Source organism: Euleptes europaea, chromosome 15 (assembly GCF_029931775.1).
Source record: "Euleptes europaea isolate rEulEur1 chromosome 15, rEulEur1.hap1, whole genome shotgun sequence".
Classification (NCBI taxonomy): Eukaryota; Metazoa; Chordata; class Lepidosauria; order Squamata; family Sphaerodactylidae; genus Euleptes; species Euleptes europaea.
The window spans coordinates 27166182-27191979 of record NC_079326.1 but is presented as its reverse complement, the minus strand read 5'-3'; the positions used below and the strand labels follow the sequence as shown (position 1 = coordinate 27191979).

Here is a 25798-nt window from a genome sequence, read left to right as displayed (position 1 = left end):
CAGCCATGGAAGCTCACTGGATGACCATGGGCCAGACACTCTCGCCATAACCTACCTCACAGGGTTGTTGTGAGGATAAAACATAGGAAAGGAGAATGATGTTGTAAGCTGCTTTGGATCCCCACCAGGGAGAGAAAAGCAGGGCATAAATATCTAAACAAATAAATATAGGGAAAGGCAAGCCAAAAGAGTGAGACTTTGGTGGTGGGAAAGTACCATCAAGTCACAGCTGACTTACGATGACCCCATGGGGTTTTCAAGGCAAGAGACATTCAGAGATGGTTTGCCATTGCCTGCCTCCACATGGGCTGAGAGAGTTCTGCGAGAACTGTGACTAGCCCAAGGTCACCCCGCAGGCTTCATGTGGAAGAGCAGAGAATCAAACCCAGTTCTCCAGATTAGAGTCCACCACTCTTAACCACTACGCCACACTGGCCCTGAGATTGTCTTAAGGGCACCTATTTAAGGGAGTTTACAATTGCCTAAGCATTTATTCTGCCCACTGAATTCCCAGCAGTCACAGATATCTCATGCCTAGGCAACACTGACCCCTCAACTGTCTGCACAGAATGAGCAATGTGGGAATTATGGGCCATGCATGGGGCCATGCAGGGAAGCAGCTCACGTCTATCATGCCTAATCCATATGCCACATATCCTTGTTTCCCTAGGTGCTTCTTTTTCCTTCCCTTCCTCTTTAATACTCAAGTACCAAAAGCAAATCAGGGGAAGTTATCAAAAGAACAGCTGCTTGTACATTTGAGTCCTTTTTCTCCCCCACCCCACCCCTTAGGAAACGTAAATTATTACAATGCTGCTGTTTAAATATCCTGTCCCCGCAAAAAGAAGAATTTAGCCACAATGAAGACACATTTGGACACAAATGAATTTACATTGTGAAGATCAAGATGGTCAGAAAATACAATGCCCACCAAGCTCTCTGTCCTCAAGTCCAACAGTCAGTGGGGCTCCTGAGATATTTTCCTTAAATAAAGAAGGAGGGTTGGTTTTTATATGCCGACTTTCTCTACCACTTAAGGAAGAATCAAACCGGCTTACAAACCCCTTCCCTTCCCCTTCCCACAACAGATATCCTGTGAGGTAGGTGGGGCTGAGAGAGCTGTGACTAGCCCAAGGTCATCCAGCTGGTTTCATGTGTAGGAGTGGGGAAACAAATCCATTTCACCAGATTAGCCTTCACCGCTCATGTGGAGGAGTGGGGAATCAAACCTGGTTCTCCAGATTAGAGTCCACCACTCCAAACCACCACTCTTAACTACTACACTATGCTGGCTAAACTGAACTGAGCTTTCTTCTCTGAAAACCAGTTGCTCATGAATAGCACCCCATTGGGTTGAACTCTTTTCAGATGTCTTTGGGGAAGGAATCACAAGAGCCTTCTGTCCACTCCTAAGTAAAAAGCAAACCTAGCTCTGGTTAAATGTATTTTGTGCAATTTGATGGTTTTATGTCTCAATAAGATGTGCTATGTGAATAAAATGTTAGGCAATTGCACTGGGTCTGAGCATGTTTTGGAGCCATTGCTGAAAAGGTAAGCGATGGATTAGATTTTCCACCAGGTCAGTGCCAGCTTCCAAATCCCACATTTTGTAAATACACAGTGATCTCGCTGTGGCCAAATATAAGAGACTCCTAGTACCTTTCAAAGCAGATAAAACAAAAAGAGCTTTAATAGAAGCCTAACGATGGGAAATGTATCTCTGCTCGATCATCAAAAGCAGTTAGCTAGAAATTGCACAAATAAATCAAGGGGAGTAATAGAAACAGGAGTTCAAGATGTAACCCATTTTCCAGCCTAATTAGCCAAGCTTCTTTTAATGTTCAAATCTGTGGCCTCTTTGAAGAGGGGAATGGTTTTCACAAGTCTATGCCAAGGTTCACCTGGCTGTGTTGTACTGAACAGCCCCTTGTAATGCAGCTTTTAGCGAGAGTGAAGTCAACCACTAATTATCGTTTCTCGCCCAGGGTAGAACTAATTTATATTATCATTCTTAGGCAAAGGTCCATGAAGGATGGGCAGTGTCCAGGGATGGAGAAAGAGAAAAGAGTCTTTGGCTCTGTTCTCTAGCTCCCTCCAGCTTATACCTATTCCCGTTTCATCCCATTTTGCCCACCCGCAAATTTTAGCATCTGCTTGCTTTATCACTGGCAATCACCGCCTTGCTCCACCCCATTGGGAGGTGCTGAATGATCAGAACATCCACCCTGATTTCTGCTTGGCTGCCCCATCTGGAAGCCACCAGGCAGGGCACAAAGTCTCCCTGGGGTGCTTTCCAGCAAGTTGGAAGAAAACAAGACAGGCTACCTGCCCTTGATGCTAGGTTGGCTCCCCGTTTTCCCCTTCCATCGAACTGGTTCCCCATATTCAGATCTGGAATGCTGGGAATGTCTGCAATCTGTGTGATCAAAGCTGCCTTGTCATAGGTTTGTGTTTTTCTGGTGCTACAAGCATGTTTGAAAGCTTGACGTGCACCTTAAAGGCTCACACAGAAATGCTTTCAGAGGGTCATTACCATGCTTTTTTACCACAATCTCATCGAAATCAATACAACTATATTAAGGTTTGTGGTCACCAATTCCACCCTGATAATTGCCCACACTCTTAATGTAAAATGTATGTTGATCCACAAAAATAATGCATGTTGATCTATAGCTGTCAAAGTTCAGAGTTGGCAATTGACTCTGAGGCAGAATATGCTAAGATTGCCAAGAAACTTTCTAGAATCCGCTACAGGTTCTCCCCAGTATTAATTCCACATGGGTAGGTGTGTTAGTAGCAAAGTTAAAAAGGAGTCCAGTGGTTTAATTCCAGCATAAGCATTCATGAGTCAGAGTTCACTTCAGACACGTTGGATGTATGACAGCAGTTTCTCCCAGTGTTATAGAGGCAGTTTCTCTCACCAACTTCTTCTGCCCTTGCTAGACTTCTATAAAGGTTGGATCCTACACAGTGGGAATAAAGCCTCTTTGTCACTCACGTAAGGAAAAACCTCACAGGCTGTAATCCCCCCTATGAGCCTCATAGGTCCCCCACTTGTGCATCTATAATTTGAAGCCTGGAAGATTATATCACAAACCCCCTGCCCTAATTATTATATAACTATGTAACTTACTGAAGCACACAAAGGAACAGGCATGAAGTACACGCTTTTAAACAGATTTGCTCATTTTTCTCCTCTCTGAACTTTCTTCCCCAACGCTTCAGTGTTAAAGGCAAATTAGAGTCATTTACTATTAGCTAATTTCTTCTCCAGCATACTCAGGTTGCCGTGGGCAGCAATGGAAGCGTCTAGGGACAGGAAATGGAGGAAAGTCGGAGTTCGGGTATGGAAAGGGCTTTCTTCAATCTTCTACACATGCTCATTTATTGACACTGCACCAAAATCAACATTAAAAAGTGAAATTCCCTTCTTCAATTATTCTGGTAAACTGTTAACAATTACGTCTTTATTTTTAGGTGGCTGGAATTGGGGAAAGGGGGGGAAAACAGGAGGGGTTTTCCCATGGAGAGATTTTGGGTTCATTCCTTATATCAGCAAATCCTGCCTAAGTCCCTGCCCAGAGGCAACAAGTACCTAAATAATTAAATCTGTGAGGAGACAGGAAACTGCAGTAATTCAGTGGTCAGGACTTACTCCTAGAAAACAAATTCCCAAGCTAAGCCCTGGTGAGGTCTTGATACTTACGTACCTTGTTACAAATTACGTACATGGGGTAATGAAACACTTAACTGGCCCTGTGGCCTGCATACCACCAATTAGGCCTTGTCCCACAGAGAGGACTCCATGGGGTAAGGGTGGTAAAGGCACAGCTCTTGGGAAGAATTTCTGCAGTAGGGTTCTGTCAGCCCTACAGTTATTGTCAACCTCCAGGTGCTAGCTGGAGATCTCCCACTATTACAACTGATCTCCAGGCGACAGAGATCAGTTCACCTGCAGAAAATGGCCGCTTTGGAAGGTGGACTCTATGGCATTATACCCCAGTGAAGTCCATCCCCCCCAAATCCCGCCCTCCCCAGGCTCCACCCCCAAAATCTCCAGGGATTTCTCAACCTGAAGCTAGCAACCCTACCTAGAGTGGGACACACATCCTGAAAATGCCTTAGGTGGCAACAAGCAGCTCGTTTACCTTTGGGGCAATAGATATCTGGAGCCCACTGGTTGCATTCATAATTGTCTATGGCTTTTTCACAAGTGAAACATTTGAATCCACCAGGATACGGAGTGGCTGGGAAGAAAAAGACATAAAACCAAAGTGCAATTAGCTTATCAGCCCATTTTGGTCCATTTGTTTTAATAAAAACCAGTATATGCTTGTAGATATAACCTTCGCCTCGGAAAGGCCTCATCTACCGTGATAGACCCCTGCATTAATTTCACCAGCTATGATAAGCACAGTTCTAGCTTCAACTTATCTAAAGGCAAGTACACTAAAAGCTTTGTTAAATGCCATCCATGGGGAATTGGGACTGCCGATTAACCAAGTAGAAGTTTTTTCCTGCACCCACCCAAGGCATTCAAGCCAGCATGCTGGTTAACCAACTGCTGGTTCAAAAAGCTTTCACTACAAATAGCATTCAAAAGACAAGGCAACATTTCATATTTGCAGCAGGGAACAGAGACATGAGGACTGGCATGTATTAAAGAAATTTTTGTCCAGAGCTGAACTATGTTTTTAGAGGAACATAAGCACATTTTGCAAATCAGCATTTCAGTCAATGTCATTCTTAATATTAATGTCTGCTTTCCAGGAACACGGCAGATTATATAGGTACTAGCCAGCATACACCTTTTTTGGAAAGCCCTTAAAGCATAATTGTGACTACCAATATTCCCTAGAAGCTGTCTTGGGAAAGATGAAAAGCTACTATAGTGATTGTACATTGGCAAGCAGCCTACATTAGTATCATACATCATACAAAACTCTCTCCCTTTTTCCAGCCCCTGAGGTGCCTTGGTACATTCTTTCAGTTCAGATCTACGCAATGAGATTGAGAACTGTATCTTTCAAAAGTCAAAAGCAGTGACACCTTTTTGTCTTCTGTCAAGGCTGGGGGGTAAATAACCCGACGCCTAGATATTCACTTACAAATATGATGTGGATGCTAAGAATACAGTACTAATACCAAGTTACTTGGAAGCCATTTTTTCCAGCCTTCCTCTTCCCTGATGTACCTCTATAATATTTAGTTCTTTCAATCATCCTTGTACCAGACTTGCATCTGACAAAGGCAGCTTTGGCCCTCAAAAGCTTATACCCTGGAAATCTTGTTAGTCTCTAAGATGCCACTGGATGCTAACCTTATTCTCAATCATCCTGCTTTCCTTCTGCACAAAGACACAAGACTGTTTGGAGATGGTGAATTTTGAATTGGCACATAGGGATGATGTGCATGCCCCACTGCGAGGAGAGACACCCACCCACCCACACATGCTGAACTGCGGCACACTAGACTGTCTTTCTTGGCACCCAGGGGTGGTTCTCCTTCCCAAAGGTCTGGGGCAAAGCCCTGAGATATTGGCATTACTGTTGGGACCCAGCTTGTTCCTATTGTGTCTGGCCCAACAGAACTCTTGCCTCCTTTCCCTTTGTCAGCTCACCAGCATTTGGGATCCAGCTATTCATAAGCAGAAAGCAAAATGTGTTCAGTGCAGTTCTGCTTGCAAAAGGGCTAGAGCAAAACACATTATTATAGTGTGCATGTAGAGCAATGAAATGTATGGTTTGCATGATTTTATTCAGTATGTTTTTAAAATTATCAGAAGAAATAGCTTGTGCTATACCTTGGGCACACAAGAAAAGAAAGTAGGGATGCGATGGAATAATTTTAGTGCTTCCATTAAGATTGTTTGTTTATTTGATTTACTTCATTTATGCCCCACTTTTCTCCCCAACGGGGACTCAAAGCAGTGTGCATCCTTCTCCTTGCCTCAATTTTATCCTCACAACAGTTCTGTGAGGTAGGTTAGGCTAAGAGTGTGTCACCCAAGGTCACCCAGCAATCTTCCACAACAGATTGGTAAATTGAACCTAGGTCTCCCAGATCTTAGTCTGGCACTCTAACCACTACAGCTCAATGATTCTGTACTATGCATGTAGAAATCTTCCCTAGGATCCAAGCCAACATCTTCACTAGTAGACAATGAGAGGTTTTTTTTAAATTCGTGGATCAAACATGCTTTTTATCCCTAGTTTTATGTTTTTGCAATCAATTATGCCAGGGATGGGCAACAGTGATTTTGAGCCACTGGTCTTGGTCCAAGCTGGAATGCCGAAAATCCTGTAACTGCAGACACATATAAAAATATGTTGGAAACAAGCAACATAAAAGGCTGGTTCCTAAGTCCATATGTCATGATTGTTCACAGGCCAATTTGGGGTCAAATTTTAGTTTTTGAAACAGAGTTAAAAAGCAGACTATCAAACAGTTACATACATATATTTTGTCAGCTCACAAAATAATGTCCTGCAGCTAGAGAATCAGCATAATATGGCACAACATAAATAAGGGTCAAACCCAACAGACTGTTAGAAAAATCATGATCAGCTCTCCAATGCATTTTTCATTAGTGACCAGCAGCCATGAAAAAAACCCAATTCAGATCAGGACCATAGTATTAGGGTGTTCAACTCTTCCCCTCCCCCCAATTTACCAAGGGAAAATGTATTGGAGATCTGGATTGTGGATCTTCCAGTGTCTCATCCGGTTTGGCCCTAAGAGTATGAACTGAAGACTCCTGGTTCAAACCTCAGATCAGCATTAAACCTGCTGGATGACTTCAGGCAACACATTAAGCTTCAGCATCTGTAATACACAGCAAAACTGGCCTATATTACAGAGCTTTGTTATAGGTGTGAAGTGCTTTGAGTTCTCCAGAAGAGCACTATATTATTTAAGACAGCCGTGGCACCCTCAGCTCACAATGTATTTCCAAGTTAGCTTAGTATAAAACAAGTTACTGTCATGACAACTACATTCCAGCCACACAAAATCTTCAACAAAGACAGCTGCATCAAACTTTGTCAGTAATCGTCAAAATGGATTATCACATAAACCCAAAAGTAAGATGACCCTGAATGCAAGACAACGCCCCTAAAAAGGTTATATACAAAAGGTTCATTATTGCATATAACTGTAATGTGTATGTGAATTAAAGTGGAGGCCTTTTCTTCTCGATGGCACACATGAAAACGCTAGTGTTATGTTTAGATAAACTATATACTGAACGTGTCCAGAGGAGGGCAACAAAGATGGTGAGGGGTCTGGAGCCCAAGTCCTATGAGGAAAGGTTGAAGTAGCTGGGTATGTTTAGCCGGAAGAGGAGAAGACTGAGAGGGGATATGATAACCATGTTCAAGTATTTGAGGGGCTATCATATAGAGGATGGTGCTGAGTTGTTTTCTGTTGCCCAAGAAGACTGGACCAGAACCAACAGGTTGAAATTAAATCAAAAGAGTTTCCGTCTAGACATTGGGAAGAATTTTCTAACAGTTAGAGCGGTTCCTCAGTGGAACAGGCTTCCTCGGGAGGTGGTAAGCTCTCCTTCCATGGAGGTTTTAAAGAAGAGGTTAGATGGCCATCTGTAAGCAATGCTGATTCTGTGACCTTAGGCAGATGATGAGAGGGAGGGCATCTTAGCCATCTTCTGGTCACTAGGGGTGTGTGGGGGGGAGGTAGTTGTGAATGTCCTGCATTGTGCAGGGGGTTGGACTTGATGACCCTGGTGGTCCCTTCCAACTCTATGATTCTATATATTTTACACAGACACACACCCTTCAGAGAACAGCACATCTTCCACATCTTCCTGCATCCAGGCCCTTTGTGTTATGACAACTGTATGTTAGACTGAGCAAAATTTAACTCCATTCTAAAGGCAAAAGGGGACTGCTCCAATATCCAGAGATGAGACAGATGCTCATATGAAGTAGAGCGACTGTTTAACTGTGTGTGAACACTTCAATCAAAAAGAACAGAAAAAGAAACCCGAGGGAGACTGTCAATGCACCCAAGGTGCTGAGAACTTTATTGTTTCTCCTTTTTAAAGAAAAAAATATTATAGTTTTCAAGAGTTGCTGCCACAGTTGAGAGAGACACCCTGTTGGCACATGATCAGAGAAGTTAGTGTCTGATGTACTGTGGTTCAGGGCACTAGGCCGAGTTCTTCAAGAGGGCAATTCTAGAAGAAACTAGAAACTGCCCAGTGCCCAGAAATCGCCTGTAACTATATCTGGCCATTAACCCTCTCGGTCAACAGTCATCCACTATAAGAAACCTGTAGAAAGGTTCTCTTCATTGAATCTTTGTTTTCAGAAATTCAGAAGTAGCAACACTTGTTAGCCACATTTTAAAATCACCTGAATACTGTGTAGATGAAAGCCTGTCTCAAATGTGCATGTTACATCTCATATAGGACACTTCAAGGAATCACTGTAGAAGTTGGGGGGAAAGAGAAAGAGAGAATATGGGGAGAGAAGCAAAAGATCAAAAGCCCCATGTTTACAGCAAAGGGCACTTTCTTGCATCCATCTGTGGTCCACTTTGAGTGTCTCCTTACAAGCTTACTCTGCAGCCGCATTCTTTGGGACAACTGCCTTGGAAGTGAAGGCATGAATAAGGTTCGTGATTTCTTCCTCCCAGGTTGTTGTTGTTGTTTCTTCTTCTTTTATTTGTGGAGGGGTACTAAGAATATTGAAAGGAACTGCATAAATGTGCTCTTGTGCAACCCAATTGTGCCTTCTTTTAAAATACGGATTTCTTGATTTGTTTGTGGTCAAGGAGTTTACCTGTAATTAGGTAAAGCATAATCAAGGATGAAGGGGAAAAAAGTAAATCAGAAGGATTAAAAAAAAAACATCATCCACAGGCAAGAGACTGGTATTAGATGTGCAGATTTCCTATCACATCTTTCTTGCAGAAGGATTCTTGATAGAATAAGGAAAGAGGCTTAGCCCTAAACCAGCATTTCCATGATCTATTAACTTGCCACTATTAGCACCCCATACCATCTTTCCAGAAGTGCTTTGGGGTTGTTGTGGTCTACTTTATTTGGAGGGAGCAAGAAGGACACATTCAGCAGTATAAAACACCCCACTCTTCTACTATGTCTTGTTTAGTCTCCAATATGTGTCTCGTTTCCAGAAGGATTTTTAAAGAAAGAGGTCTTTATTCATCCATCTGTCTAACGAGGCTATAGCAGCCAACAAGCAGCACACACATGCTGGTGGTGAATGAAACAGGTATGCTGTCTCTGAAGGTTCCACTGAGCTATCTATCATGCTTGACGCTGAAAAGTTCTTCAGTTGTTTATGTACAGTGCCAAGTGAACAGCTTTGAAGATTTGCAGGCTTGGAGTAAAAGGCTGAGGGAGTTGGGAATGTTTAGTCTGGAGAAGAGGAGGTTGAGGGGGGATATGAATGCTCTCTTTAAGTATTTGAAGGGATGTCACTTAGAGGAGGGCAGGGAACTGTTCCTATTGGCAGCAGAGGATAGGACTCGCAATAATGGGTTTAAATTGCAGGCGGAAAGGTACCTGCTGGATATTAGGGAAAAGGTTTTTAAAGTAAGAGTTGTTCGACAGTGGAATCAGCTACCTAGGGAGGTGGCAAGCTCCCCCTCACTGGCAGCCTTTAAGCAGAGGCTGGACAAGCACTTGTCAGGGATGCTCTAGGCTTATCCTGCATTAAGCAGGGGGTTGGGCTAAATGGCCTGTATGGCCCCTTACAACTCTATGATTCTATGAGGGCACTGGCTGCCCCCACTGCACAGGTCTTCCAATTACACAAAACCTTCTCATTTTAGAAAGCCATCTAGCCTATTTGCTGTTTCTGCACTTTGAATGTTATCTGGTCTCCCCCATTCATAGTCTTTGCACAGGGACATGACATTGCACAGGGACATTAATATTAAGCGGCTCCATGAGTCTTACTTGAAGGATGAAGGTAGACAATGTCTTTCACTGTAAAGTCTCGGGCTTGAATTACTTTCATGTGGCTGACAAGCAGACTAAGAAGGGAGACCCAGGCCAACAGGGGCCAAGATTCCATGGCAGAGGGGAAGCCTCAAACATGCGGATTTCTTGGGAGTAGGTTCTCCTCGTCTCCAGAAGGAAAATGCACCTAGAATGCACAAGTTGGGAAAAAAGAGAAAAACAAGTGAGTTAAATCTAATAGCCAGGTATTGTACTTGTATACTCCTTGAATGTCTGAGCTGTGCAAGGAAAGGTGAAACCCAAATGTACTTTCCTGATGAAGAACAGTAACTATGCCATTGCCCAAGGGATTTAGCATCTCTGCCATAACTTGTTTTTCCATACTTGATTGCCAAATCACAGGGATCACTATGAAGATACACAAATGTCAAGGCATGTTATGATTATGCATGTCTATTTTACACACGTACATGCACTGAGAGGCCACCATTAGCAGGTTTCCAATTGATGTATGAGCTATCCTGGGTGGCAACACAAATTGAAGGGGGAGCAGGAAGTAGCGTATTGGCCCTGCCACCAGCAATGCACAACTGCTGGAATATGATCACAGCATGCACAAAGTGTGCATGATGAGGGACATTTGAAAAAGCCAACTTCCCTTTTGGATGGAGCCATGCTCACATTCTGGTGATCACATGCAAATGAAGGATGGGACCCGTTCACTTGTTCCTACTCTTTCTATACATATTCTTTTAACCCTACATATGTTCTCTGAAAAGGGTTACAGCATAATACAGAAGGTACATTACCAATATAGCTCATTCTTAACATTGCCAGATCTATGGATACTTAAATCCAGAGACTGAACCCATGAACAGACAAGATCTTTCTGGGGTGGAAAGTCCCATTAAGTGGCAGCTGACTTATGGCGACCCTGTGAAGCTTTCAAAGCAAGGGACATTCAGAGATGGTTTGCCATTGCCTGACTCAACACAGCGATCCTGGGCTTCCTTGGTGATCTTCAATCCAAATACTAACCAGGGCCGACCCTGCTTAGCTTCCAAGATCATGCTAGCCTGGACCATCCAGGTCAGGGCAAGATCTTTCTACAAACCTGAAAAAACTCCAGGTTTGCAGAAAATCTGAAATTTAAAAAAATGCATTGGGAGTTTTAAAAAAACCCAAAATGACAGAAGCAGTGCCTGTAGTTTAAGTAATGAATGGCCTCAGTGTCCATTGCTAGACAATCAAAACCGTATTGCCTTCTGTGTCAGTCCCGTAAGTGATCCAGATTGATCCCCAGCTTGTCGCTCTATATTGGTGACATTTTGGCCTCGTTTATGTTCAATGGTCAGGGAAAATGAAGACAATGGCTTCTTCTGAAGCTGCCAAAATCATTCGCCAAAGAGGCTCATCCTGGTGAAAACTTGACAAACCGATATCACTGGATCGGTGGATCTTTTCATGTTGTCCACATGAGGTCCCATGTAGTTTCTTCCACACAATCATGTACATGTATTTATGTAGCAGCTGACTCATCACATGTACAGCCCTGCCCATGTACAGCCCTGTCTCTCTGCAATCATGTATTCACACACATGAGGAATTTAGCAGGACAAAAGAAGCCCTTCAAATTCAGACAAACAAGTGCTCCTCCCTTCCCATGAACAATTAGAAGTACTTTAAAAAGAGGGACCCATTGTTTGAAGGTGAATGACAAGTAATAACCAATGGCTGGTCTACTTGTTTAAAAAAAAAATCTTGTTCAACAAGGATTGTCTGCAGCCATAATGGGACAGATATTGTCCTGTGAAGTGATTGGCATTTAAAACTGCCTGCTCCCAAGTGTCTAACAGACTTTGCAGTGTCTTGCTATCCTCATTCATTCTCCTGAAAGGATGCAAGGGTGACCCTCCAGTCATCCTTAGCAAGTGGCACATTGAAAGCAAGGAGATATAAAGAAGAAGGAACATTCAGAAGTAGTCTAGAGTTGCATTATTCAGCAGAACATAGTAGAATTTTCACAGAAAATGTGGTCAAAATATATGAACATACATTCTTTAAAAGAAACAAAACAGCAGAAGAGCCTTGCACATGAATAGCCCAGTATAAATTTTACATTGGCCTCATTTCCTTCCCCATCCACCCCCTAAGGCAGACCTGTATGTAACAACTGCAATAAGGCAATGAAAATAAGTGGTTGGCCTAAAACTATAATCCTTGAACACTCATTTCAATACTACAGATTCCTTCAATACTACAAATCCCTGCACTACTCACTCCTCATATATGCATTCAACACAATGAAGTCATATCCGTGTAGATTCTGCCAACAATTTTCAAAGCAAGCCATTCATTATTACATCTTTAGTGTGGATCCACTATCGTAAAGCTGTTCTTTCCTGGGGTCATTTAAAGTTTTTATTCTCTTTCTTTCATCCATAGCCTCTTGCATATTCAATTTGAATGAATGCATACTATGAAAATTATAACGTATACACATTTCCTCATTATAGTCTCACCCCAAAACATAAGACCTATTTAATATGTTCTCACGTTCAGTTTATATGACAATCTGATTTACAGCCCAGCTAAGACTCAACCAGGTGGGCTACCGCTTACTGCTACTGCGTACCAAAGAACAGGATCAGATTAGCAAATTCCTCCCACTTCAATGAGACTAAAAAGGAAGACCGGGTTATTACTGACCCATGGGGTGACGCCACATCACAACGTTTACTAGACAGATTATGTTCACAGGGTGGTTTGCCATTGCCTTCCCCGGTCATCTAAACTTTACCCCCAGCAATCTGGATACTCGTTTTGCCGACCTCGGAAGGATGGAAGGCTGAGTCAACCTTGAGCCGGCTACCTGAAACTGACTTCCGTTGGGATTGAATTTAGGTAGTGAGTAGAGCTTTGACTGCAGGACTGCAGCATAGCATGGGACTCAATGAGACTAAGGGCTTCTTCAAGTGAAATTGCATCCTCCATATGAACTGTCAGGATCTTGGGGTTGGTAAATGTAGTTAGGCCTTAGGCGCTTGCTTGCCAAGTAAAAAATAACTTTTCCTTTCAGATAAAAAAAAACCCCCAGTATTCTTTAATATGTAACAGCAACTTGATAAGAATAATGTAAACCTGAAGGACTGTCCTTGTTAATTGCAAACTTACAATATTCAGAGGCTTTTCTGCCTGCGTTCTCAGGGGAAGGGGAATATCCTGTTCCCTGCACTCCAATATAGCAGCTCCCTTTGTGGACTCTCTTGAGACTAGCTGTAGGCAGGCTGCTGGGGTCTAGCTATCACCACGGCTATTCTGCCCTCCCTGGTCTACAGAATCCTCACCTCTTCAGGCACCTTCTATGTCTTAAGGCCATGTTGGCGAACCTATGGCACGTGTGCCGACACCGGCACGCGGAGCCCTCTCTGTGGGCACGCGCAGGGGGCGAAGCTAGCCAGCAGTGCGGAGAGAGGCCCCTTCTTGGCAGCCCCCCCTCCCGGAGCCATCTGGCAACAGCTGTGCCCTCCAGAGGTGCCCAGAGCCCCCCTCCGCTCTGGCTGTCTTCACTCCCTTCCGGTCCCTGCTAAATCTCTGCCCAAAGAGGCCCGGCTTCAGAGGCCACCTGTCAGGGGTGGGGGTCTTCACCCAGCCATGACGAATGCTGCAAGAACAGACCGAGGGAGGACCCCCACCCTCTTCCCTTCCCTCCTCAAGAGGCCCAGCGCCAAGGGTGGGGAGGCTGGCCTGCCAGGGGCCCGGCTTCCTCGGCCCCCAAGGGTGGGGAGGCTGGCCTGCCAGGGGCCCTGCTCCCTCGGCCCCCAAGAGTGGGGAGGCTGGCCTGCCCAGGGCCGCCCCCCGGGTAGATGCCTCTCCTCTCCATACAATCCCCCCCAACAGTCCCCGCCTGAAACTCAGAGGCTCCCTTCCACCCAATGTGTGTTATGCCTGGGAGGTTTCGCCTTGGATTGGCCACTCTCTAGATGCAAACTTTCCCCATCCAAATTCTCAAAACTCAACAATAAGCCCCCCATGGAGAGTTTTGAGAATTCGGAGGGGGGAAACGTGCATCCAGAGAGCGGCGAATCCAAGGCAAAACCTCCCAGGCATAAATGGCCTGATCTTGAAGCGTTTGAGGCTGGGGGGGGGTGTTTTCCATCGCACCTTTCTCGGCAGCCCGAGTTGGCCGAGGGTGGGGGGGGGCGGACGAGGAGTTCCAAAGGGGGGGCCTTATCTGAAACCCGACCAACTTGCAGGGGGGGGCTACTGCTTCAGCGCCCTTCTGGAGAGCATCCCCCTAACGCCGCGTTGGGCTGGGTGGGAAGCGGTGAGTAGCAGGGTGGGGGGAGAAGGAGATGCAGCTGTCTTTGGGGAGGAGCCCTTTTTGGGGAGGGGGAGAGAAAGACACCCCCCCACACACACACACACATTATTAAGTATGATATCAAGTTTTATTCAGTGTACCTATAGTTTAATTAAGACTTTAAACTTTAATTAAAGTTTATTAAGTTAATAAACAGTGTACCTACCTATATAGTTTAAGTTTAAGAAATTTGGCTCTCAAAGGAAATCTCAATCGTTGTACTGTTGATATTTGGCTCTGCTGACTAATGAGTTTGCCGACCACTGAACTATACTGAAGCGAAAGCCACAACCCAAGGTTCTAATTGGTCTGAATGAAGTAACAGCCTCCTAGATTTGTTCCAGATAATGGACTGCAAATCACAAAAAGCAAATGATACTGAGGACAATTCCTTGTTATCAGCCTCAGAGACAGCTTGGTTGTCTGCTGTACAGATAAGGCTGGCTTGCTTCTGGAGCCATGACAGCCCAACACTAGGATTCCCAGCTGTTTCTCTCATCATCTCTGGTAGAGGAACTTGGCTCTTCCAGCGAGCCAGTCTCCAGCTGCTTCCTTTCTGCTGAGGGCAATTATGTTCTTCCCTGTTCTTCCTCTCCCTTCTCAGCAACAGTAAGTTGCTTTCTCTTATCCTTAGTAGCTCACCCTTCTGCATCAGTTCCCTTTTTCCTCTAGCATGGTGTAGTGGTTAAGAGAGGAGGACTCTAATCTGGAGAATCAGGTTTGATCCTCCGTCCCTCCACATGAGTGGCGGACTCTAATCTGGAGAGCAAGGTTGGATTCCCCACTCCTAGACACGAAGCCCCACCTACTTCACAAGATGTCTTGTGGGTGGGGGAGGCGATTGTAAACTGCTTTGAGACTCCTTTCGGCAGAGAAAAGAAGAGTATAAAAACCAACTCTTCTTCTTCTAAGCCAACTACTACGGTTCCATCCTAGCCTATCTCTGTTGACTGCATCCTCACATAGTATTGATGGTAAGCGGTAGCCCAGATGTTAGGTCAAGAACAGATGCTAAGGCTGTCTTTCTCAGTATTTGGGGTAGGGCAGCCAATACTGCTTGTTTCTCTCTGAAAGCAAATTGGGATGGGGATGAGGCAGACGCACTGGAAGGAGTTATAACAGCAGTGTGGTTTATACAACCATCACACTAATGTATTTATTCTTGAAACCCCGAGGAGGTAGTAGTAGTCAAATTTAGATGAGGGTTTTAAATAACAGTTTTATGAAACCCAGAGAACAATGATTGGAAGAACATTCTCTTCCAGTCCATAATCTACATATAATGTGTATCAATGGCACAGACTAAAATGTGAAGCCCTCAGTATTCAAGACTAGAAAAACCACCCGTGCAGCACTATTCGGGCACTGATTAGCATAACAGCTAAAAGGCAATTTAAGATTGGATTTGTCTTGTTTGATGGAAGCATGCTGCAGAAGGCAAGGAGTGGTTAGCACTAGAAAATTATGGTTTTGTCTTATCACTAGAAGTGACTCTCGATGTTCTGCACTTTCTGCTGAAGATGTAGCAGTAGCTTCAGGCATGAAAGGGACACGGTATTAAAAAGACACAACACCAGTGGTTTCGGGCTAGCAATTCACTACCTGTAATGAAACAGACAGAGAGCACAGAATGAGCGTAGTTGGTATAGTGTCACACTATGAGCTGGAGACCCCAATTTGAGACCTCACTCTGGTATGGAAGCTTGCTGAGTGGCCTTAGGGCAGCACGCACTCTCAGCCTGATCTAACTGCTTGTGGGGATAAAATAGAGGTGAGGAAAATGATGTAGGCTGTTTGGGGGTCCCTGCTGGGGAGAAAGGTGAGGTATGAATGAAATAAACAAAATAAATTCTTTATAGGAAGAAAACTGATGCACGTGGAAACATCAAATGGTTTCAGCAAAAGGACGAGAAGAACAACAGTCACTATGGATGTCACTGCAAAAATTCTAATGCCATTATTCCAGGTTATAAAGGATGTGGCCCCAGCTGATGAACACCCATTCTGGCCATTATCTAGGGTGGGGGATGGCAGCAATTCTGCTAACCAAGCAGTCTTCAGCGTATGAGATGACGCCCTCAAGTAGGTCATGAGTTGCCAGCAATTCAGCCAGCAATTCAGCCAGCAATTTTTTCTGTTGTTTTCCTTTGGACAGAGCAGCTGCTAACATGCATGCATGGAGTGCAGTGATGCCACAGCTCCTGCCAGTCTTTACATGCAAAGCTGAGAAAAGCAACAAGACAGAAAACCAAAAGATGGCTCTAGCACTTGAACTTGTCTTGGGTACTAGATAGCTTCCAGCGTCTGGCTTCTGGTTCCTGTCCCCAGCTTTCTTGGCTGGCTTCCCACTGCCCTGGCCATGACACCCCTGAGGTCCTAGCTCTGGCTCCTCCCCCTTCTTCTTGTCATGAGACTAAGATGCTGCATACTTGCAGTTAGTGGGTCTAAAGAGGGAACTGGAGGCGTGGCTGTTAACTCACAGTAAAACAAGAGCAGCAAACCTAGCAACACGGCCACCAAGCTATTCTTGACAGCTGTGTTGCAGAACGCTCCCAAATATATAAATACAGAAAAGGCTGCTCAAAAAAAAGAAAAAGATTAAATAAGCTTCCAAATCTTAAGGGAGAGCAGAGAATATACTACCAGTGCCCCGAGGCAGAGCTATTCTAACATACTGTGTGGATATTTACCACTAACTTCCACAGCCTAAGCAGACAAGTCATCTGGGTCTTAGTCACAGCTGCTCTTATAGTGAAAACTCATTTACATGCCTAACTGTGGTATTTGCAATTCATATTTGTAATCATTTTTTTTCAGAAGTAGAAAACACAAAGCAAGGCTGGGCAGAGATTTTTTTTTTCAAAGCACGAGTTATGCTTCTTCACTCCATAGGATTAACATATTTTAATGCTGTAAAGGGCTTTCTAGAAAATGCATATTTTTCAGTGTGGTGCCAGGACAACACAAAAGCAGGACAACAAAGAATACATACCCAGTTCTTGGATAAGGGTGCTCTGTGAAGCAATGTAACACAAGAGGAGGACGGTGGAAACAATGACAGAGGCCTGGTTTCTATCCTGTCTCAAAATAAGCTGCCACCTATGCTCCACAGTCCATTATGACTTCGTGTCACCCATTAAAAATGGATTTTAATTTCAGATTGGGTTAAGGGGGGAGGGCTCAGCCTAGCTCATCCCAGAGAGGAGTCTCATCACAACAACGGGATGGATCTTTCAGAATTCTTTTTGAGATTGTATTTCTGTTTGTTGACCAATGAACTTAGCCTATTTTATGCAATTCCTGCATAAACACAGTTTTTATAGTGTTGCTCACTGCTCAGTGCTTGGATTTGTTCTTCTCTGGTTTGACATTAGTCCTGTTAAGCTTGCAATGCCATAGTGGCACTGGGTTCCTCTAGGCCAGGGGTTCTCAACAAGGGGGGGCGAATTCCTCCCCAGGGGGGAATTTTAGGGTTCCAGGGAGGGAATTGGGACCACTATTCAGCAAAGTGTGATGTCTTGTAGATTATGTACAGTCTGTAAAACTGTAGCTTGTTTTTTTGAGTTAGACTATCTTGGGAAGGGGGGAATTATATTCTGAACAATGGTGAAAGGGGTGAATGGAGCAAAAAAGGCTGATAACCACTGCTGTAGGCATTGTGCACATTGCCATTTGTTCTGCTGGGCTTGAAACCCCCCCCCCCAAGGCTTGGATTTGTTCCGCTGTCTGTGATTCTTTGGATGCACATTAGTCTTGTTGATCTTGCACTGCTGCACTGGCACTGGGTTCTGCTGGGCAGGTAAAAGTGCCCCCTTCCGTTTCCACTCAAGAGATTCTCTGGTTTGACATTGGTCCTGCTGATCTTGCACTGCCAGAGTGCCCCTGAGTTCTACTGGGCATTCTGTACACTACCATTCGTTCTGCTGGGCTTGCAAAAGTCCCCCCCCCCCACCGGAAGTTTCCACTGCAGAGACTCTCTGGTTTGATTTTGGTTCTGTTTGGCTTGGCATATCAGCTTGTGGTTCTACTGGGATTACTGGATTCCATAATGGTTCTGTTGGGCTTCTTGTGTTGGTTCTTCTATGGGAGGCATGATTTGACCACTGATTGCTGCTTGGCATGGCTTTTGCCTGGAAGTAGCTTGGAGGGTTTTTGTTTGTTTGTTTTCCTCCATAAGAAATAATGGAGCATGGCTGGGGCTATCATGTTCAGGGACCTATAGAATTGGACCCGTTGGTCCACTCTACTTGAAATTTGAATTTGGGGACAGGCACTAGCAGCTTGGCTGCAATTTAGGTGCCTGTACTTTCAAAAACAACCCCCAAACACCAGAAATTTCCCCATAGGGAATAATGGGCCCAACAAATTTGGCTCCCCCCCCCAAAAAAAAAAAAAACCAAAATTTGAATACCATATCAGTATCAGAATTTGGGAATACCAATATTTTTTATACCCAAATCTGGAAAAAGTGGGATTAAAAAAAATCCCTATCCACAACAGCCTGGTGATTTTAAAGACAACGGCAATACATAACCTACTCCTGACACTCTGGCATGAAGTCCAGGCTAACTAGAAATTCTCAGCATTACCCACTTTCTTGGCAAGCAGCAACACATCCTCACTAATGTTCAAGAGGGTTGGCTCCTCCCTGCCCTTTCGCTCCAAAAACAGAGCTACTGAAGTCGTCTAGTAAATTCACCAAGAAATGATACAATTGTTCATTTGTCAGATCTGATTAAGATGGTGACATGTTGTCTTTGCCATCACCAGCCCAGCAGACAATAGAAGGCTGAGGGGTAATCAAACAGTAGCAAGGATATTTCCATGTGCAGGAGCAATAATGAGACGCTTAATCCTCTTGAAGGTTGGGTGGGTTTGACAGGAGTGAGCGTCTCACAACATTCTGTTGGTTCTACCCCAGTTAGTTAGCTTCATATACTATCCAAACTATACTAGCACACATTTTATTTAATGGATTTACCACTTGCAGCTGATTGGTTTTCAGTGGCAGGTCTCATTGGCTTGAATAAATCTGCATCTGTTGTGGAATGAAGTAAATATTCCTATTAGTAAGTCTACCTCAATCTGCCTAATTTTTTTTTTACATTTTAAATTTGAAACCGATATTTAGAGCACTTAATAAGTAGATTTTTGATTGAATGGTTTTTGTCTGAAAATATGTTTGATTGCTACGAAGACTGCAGGCAAAGTATTTGAACCACAGAATATGTTCTGTACAATTTTCTATATGAAAAAATGATTATATTGAAAACTAAAATCAGTATCAAGATAATATTGCACTATTTTGACTGCTCTCTTGATCATAATAAATGTTGAATGAGAATATTGCACTATTTTGACTAGTTTAATGCCACATAGTAAGTATGTTTTGACAAGTCTGTATCATTTTTCTGTGGTTTTAGATAGATTGTTTTATTGAACACATTTCTAAAGGGTTTCAGTGTTATCCAAGCAACCAAACAAGATAAAGTTATGTGCACAGCAGAAGTGACTTTAAATTGGATTTCTTGTTTGCAAACAAAGGTTTAAATACTACCTGCATACATTTCTCCAAATATATACTTCCTTCTCCTGAAGCGGTTTTTCACTTTTTAAAAGCTACGACAGGGCTCAAACATGTACTTGTAACAAATCAGCCGGTGCATTCGCTTACAAACACGAGCGAGCCCCTTGTATAAAGCTATCACCACATGACACATGACAAATGTATTGATGGTGAAGCTATATAATAGAAGAAATTCTGAACGTTCAATAAAACAAAACATTATTTTTCATGTAACTTTCAGATGCTCTTAAATGTAGGTGGATATTCTCTCAGGTAGAGAAGAAGCAGACTGAGGACTGAGCTATACAACCGTTTTTGATTATGCAAGTATTGCCTTTTGCTTCAGTATTCTCTTAGTCTTGTAATATTACCCTTACATTTAACTAGGGGAGGCGTTCCTTTAAGTAGGGTTGCCAATTCTGGGTTGCGAAATTCCTGGAGAATTGGGGGTGGAGCCTGGGGAAGGTAGGAGTTGGGGAGGGGAGGGACCTAATGCCATAGAACCCACTCTCCAAAGCAGCCATTTTCAACAGGAGAATGGATCTCTGTCATCTGGAGATCAGTTGTAATTCCAGATCTCTCGGCCCCACCTGGAGGTTGGCAACCCAATAAAGAGAATGGCACCCTGCCCCATGAGGCTCAGCTGTCCCCAGCCTCCTCTTGCCTGGCTGAAGTCCAAGGGAGGTGGTGGCCTGCCAGCTTCCTCTTTAGTTAGTGTTCAATACAGACTCAGGAGAAGTGAAGGCCTTTTATGGTAATCCTTGGGGAAGATTCCTCCAAGAGGAGTCCTTGGGGAGGTGGGGAAAATAAGGAAGGACTGACAGACTCCACCAACATTGGCCTGCTCCTACTTCCCGCTCCTAATTCCACCTGCAGAGCCTCACCCACTGCCTAGAGCAGGCATAAAGAACTGGGGCAGGAAAGGGAGAAGCTGCTGCTGCTTTGGGCTGCAGATTGCCAGCTAGTCTAATTGTAGTCTCAGCAGCTTTTTGTGGCGCAGTGTTTTATCCAAAGATTTTCGAGATGTGTGGCCGAATTCTGTGCTGCTATCTATAAGGCCCGAAAGGATATAATGTACAAATAGGTACAATTTGAATAGATAAACGTTTTAGAAGCTAGTTTGCTTACCTTTTTAGAAATGGGATTTTATTGATATATTTTATTTTGCGGACTTTTCAATTGTCTGATATTGTTTTATTACAATTAATGTAGCTCTTGATTAGATGTTCTACTTTTGGTCAAATGACCATAAAATAAAGACTGATTGATATCCAAAGATTAGCTGCTGCAGCAGAGCTTTTTGCAACTACTGAAATCTGAGTGATAGCAAGAAAGGACTGGGGACTAATCCGAGGTCTGTAGTAACAGATGTCTTGATGCGTTTGGATTTTAAGCATGGATCCTTTTGTTCTAAAGCAGGGGTGTCAAGCTCAATTGTTATGAGGGGCGGATATGACATAAATGTCACTTGGTCGGGCTGGTCCATGCCTCGCCAGCCCAGATTGAGAGTGGGGTGTGTGGGGCTGCCTTGGCTGGCTCACGAGTCAGATAAGAGCTCTCAAAGGGTTGGATCCAGCCCTCGGGCCTTATGTCTGGCATCCTTGTTGTAGAGGGTCTATGACTTTGTAATTTGTAAGCTGCTTTGAGTTCTGAGTGTCAAGAAAAAAACGGCATGTTCCAAATAAACCAATAGTAAATAAATAAATGGATTCTTATGAACTCTACCAACCAATTAGGAAGGCAACAGAGGCCTTCACACTGGCCCAGTGAGTTAGTGTGCTCAGTGGATGGGCATGGTTTGGCCTAGGCCACCTGAGTGTACACACTTTATTTATTTAATATTATTTATGCCATCTCTCCAGGAACATGCCCAAGGCAGCTTAGAACATTTTAAAAAACATTAAAAGATATTATTTAAAATCTAGCATTGGCTTCCCACATATGGAGCAGCTCCTTTCTGCTTGGCCAAGAGTACTTTTGTTGCAGATATTCTCTGGCAGAGGTGGAAAGTAGTAATCCAGGATGGGTTTGATATTTGGTGGAACTGGATGCTTCTTCTGGCTGCTGGTTTTGTTCAACCAATCTATGTAGCAATTTATGTTGGTTTGTTAAGGTTAGGTCAGTCAGTGCAATAACTGCATATTTACAGAGTATGAACGGTGCGTAGAAGCGCAGTCTGATAATCTGTAGTTTGTTATTATATAGTTTGAAGACAAATAAGTGAGTTATAGATCAAATCAAGCCTGAACTGACCCTAGAAGCTAAAATGACTAAACTGAGACTATTGTACTTTGGTCACATTATGAGAAGACAAGAGTCACTGGAAAAGACAATCATGCTAGGAAAAGTTGAAGGCAGCAGAAAAAGAGGAAGACCCAACAAGAGATGGATTGACTCTATGCACGAAGCCATGGCCCTCAGTTTGCAAGACCTGAGCAAGGCTGTTAAAGATAGGATGTTTTGGAAGACATTGATTCATAGGGTCGGCATGAGTCGGAAGCAACTTGATGGCACTTAATATACAGTTTGAAGATTAGGAGTGTAGGAACTTGCCATCCTACCAGCCTTAATGGGAACCAGACACCCCTGCTTTTAACCCTAAATCAACTGTAATTATACGGCTTTCTTTCCTAGCAAAGAGTGATCATCAACCTCCCCCCCACACACACACACACAATTGCTATTAATGCATTCATTTTATTCATTTACATATTGTGGTACCAGTGTATTATCATACAGCTAGGGGTATACTGCAGAATGTTAGGGAGTGGGTTGATGCTGGTTTCCTTCCAACTTTCATCTCCCTTTAGAATTTACAAGGGATTAATCTGAAGCCCAATTCATCTGCAACAGCAACCCAGCAGCCACTTAATATGAACTGTGTCCAGAGGTATTCATCATCCACCATGAATCTTGTTTTTAGTAATTTTGTGGTAACTTGGAAAAAACTACCCAGATGACTCAATTAACTGTTCTCACAAAGCATGCAGCATCTGTTGAGTCTACTCCCATTCACACTTCAGGAGTCCACCACAACTGGGGGCAGACTAAGAAGGCTCAAGCCCCCACCTTGTACAGTTTAGGAATCAGACAGTGAAAACTACACCACAAAAAATGTAGGGGTAGAGCCTCTACGAATTATTGAAATACAAATGCATTCTTGAAGGATGTACACTAACACTTTCCTTTTGTGGAAAGCAATAATCACTGAAGAACTCATAATTCATGCAGGGCATGGTCATTTTCTTTACCCTGTCATTCCTCATCACCTCACCGCTCATTATACTCTTATATAAGCAATACCTGAGAGGAAAAAAAACACTAGGAGACAAAGCTCCAAAGAAATGGTCACACGGTGCTGTTTCAGAGTACTGAGACTTTTCCAAATATAACAGTAACAGGAAGAGTTTCATTGTGTTTCCTCTACAGTAAGGACCAGTACGGAGAAATGGAAAAAAGAACTGGGCAGAAATAAACAGGGTGATAAGGTAAATGGCAAAGGCAAAGCCATAACAGCTAAGACCTATCTGCCAGATAAGGGTGAGGAAAAGGATGCAGAAGGTACAGCCGATACTAAGTTGAATAAGCAGCCTTTCCAGATGTTTAAACAGTAGCCCAATTTTACTCTCAGTACAACACTCATGCTAGCCTCAATCTCGCATCACTACTGAGATAATCCTATCCATTACATAGTCCGCTAGTGAAATCTCTGCTTTATTGTTGATCTTTTCCCTCAATTCTCTCTTGGTCTTTATCCTTTCCTCCAACCATCCAGGGCTGCCAATTTGAGATTCTTAACAACAGCTTAAAGCCCCTCCCCAATGCCTCCAAGCATTTAAAAAAAAAAATCTTTCCAGCAAACCCCCCCCCCCCTTCCCAGGCTTGGGAAAGGTCAAATTTATTCTAGCCGTTTTGACGTCTCTGCAGACTTCATTATATCACATTGTCATTAGTTAAGACCCAGAGTAGACCCGGTGAAAAAGTTCACCATCCCACCTCAATTACAGTAAGTAACCATGGTCAAACAGTCAAACGCAATTAGTGTACTAATTACACTCTGAAAAGTGTACCATCTAGTCCTCTTGCTGCTAATTACAAGCAGAGTGCATTGATCTAAAACCCTAAAACATTTTGAGTGCCATGTGAATACACTCTTCCTAAATGCTTTCTAATCTAACCAAATCTTTTTTTAAAAAATACCCAAATGTGCAATTCTGTGTGTATCAAAAATTTACAAGCTACTAATGCCCTTCAGAATATGCACTTTATTTACATTTTCAGTGCTATCTACATAGGGATTCCTGAGCGTTTAAAAAAAAAAAAAAACTTTTTTGCAATCCAGATATATAAATGAAAAGTTTAATTTTATCTATAAATTACAAGTCGTGTTTCAAAAAAATATAACACAAGCCTTGAAGCTGTCGTCTCTAGTATTGGCTTCTAAGGAGCCTTTCTCTCTCAGGGCCCAATTCCCTAACTGAAAACCGCTAAAAGAACTTACAAAATGTTTCCCCCCAACTTTGCACATAGAAAGGAATTGGGCATTTGGGAACTGTTTAAACAGGCACATCCAATAAGTCTATACTGTCCATCTAATGCATGCGATTTACGGTATTCTAGCTACGGTGATTTGTGCACCAAAATTGGTTTATGCATTTAGATCTACTCTGGTGGCAAGATGGACAGTGCCACAGAAAAAAGCAAAAAAGATTGCTGAATCTCCCTTGCACAACTGGGGCTCACCCCCATTGCAGTGTTTCGCTCATGGATATCTGGGGTATAAGATAGGATCCTGGAGACCCAGGGTTGAATCCTCACTCTGCCACAGAAGCTTGCTGTATAACTTTGGGCTAGTCACTCTTTCACCCTAGCCAATCTTATACGATGGTTTTTGTAAAGATAAATTAGAGGAGGGGAGAATGATGTTGTAAGCCACTTTGGTTTCCCATTGGGGAGAAAAGAAGGGTACGAATACATAAATAAATATATCAAAGGAAGCCTTTTGCAATACAGACCCAAGTATGATGAAGTCCAAGTTACTGGACTGGGGTGCCTAGATTTACCCAAGGTACCTCTTTCCTCTCCAGCCACTTAAAAAGTGTTTTGTATTATGAATGGATGGATCCACGCAGAATTCTCTCAGCCACTTGGGAAATCACATAGGAAGAGAAAAGATTACACGCAAGCTGACTCTAGGGGCGGATCCAAAGAAGATTGGGGCTGCAAGACAGCTTGAGTGATAGCTTGTAACTAGAAGAGAAGGACTTTGGACTGCAAATGGTTCCACTGGGAGGAAAGAGAGGCAACTACCCTTCCTCACTTGGGAAGAAGTATTCCAGTTAAAAACACCAGTTTAAGCATCAAAGGGAAAGAAATACATATATGAGGGGAAGAAGGGATCCCATCCATGTATATGGAGATCAACCTGGGTTATGTTTTCACTCCACTCAAGATCACAAAGTTATACAAGACAAAGTTTTGCTTTGAAAAAGTATCCCTATATCAAAATCCAACCCCATATTTAAAAATATTAACCCATGTCAGACATTTTATTCATAAACTGCACTGTTTTAAGATCACCATTTTCCTGTCAGTAGCTTTAAGAGCTGCCTGGCAGTCCAGGAATTAGGAAGTAAAATCTTACCAGCATGCAGATACCAAAAAGGGGGAAGTCAAAGCTATTGAATTTTCAGCTGTCATGCAGTGACTAAGGGCACAGAAAGGGAGATCTTCCGAACCCTGTTCTAACAATCCCTCATCAGCGCTCATAAAACAGGGCCATTGTCATTCTCCATATAACAGCAAGAACACATGTTGTGGCCACAATTTGGGGCCACTTTAAGTCCTTCAAACCCGTCCTTGTTTCTGGCTGGCAGGTTGCTCATGCGTATCTCTTTGTAATAACACAGTGGGCAATTTC

The 25798-nt window shown here is 43.3% G+C and overlaps 1 protein-coding gene across 1 annotated transcript in view; it reads right to left on the bottom strand.

The window, feature by feature from the left end:
* Positions 1–25798, bottom strand: part of LYPD6 (LY6/PLAUR domain containing 6) — a 60836-nt gene that overhangs the window by 4715 nt on the left and 30323 nt on the right. Inside the window, exons 2-3 of the mRNA XM_056861501.1 lie at positions 9947–10136; positions 4149–4247 (exon numbers count right to left, since the gene is read on the bottom strand). Coding sequence (XP_056717479.1) covers positions 4149–4247; positions 9947–10064 — 217 coding nt within the window. The 5' untranslated portion in view covers positions 10065–10136. The remainder of the gene's footprint in view (positions 1–4148; positions 4248–9946; positions 10137–25798) is intronic.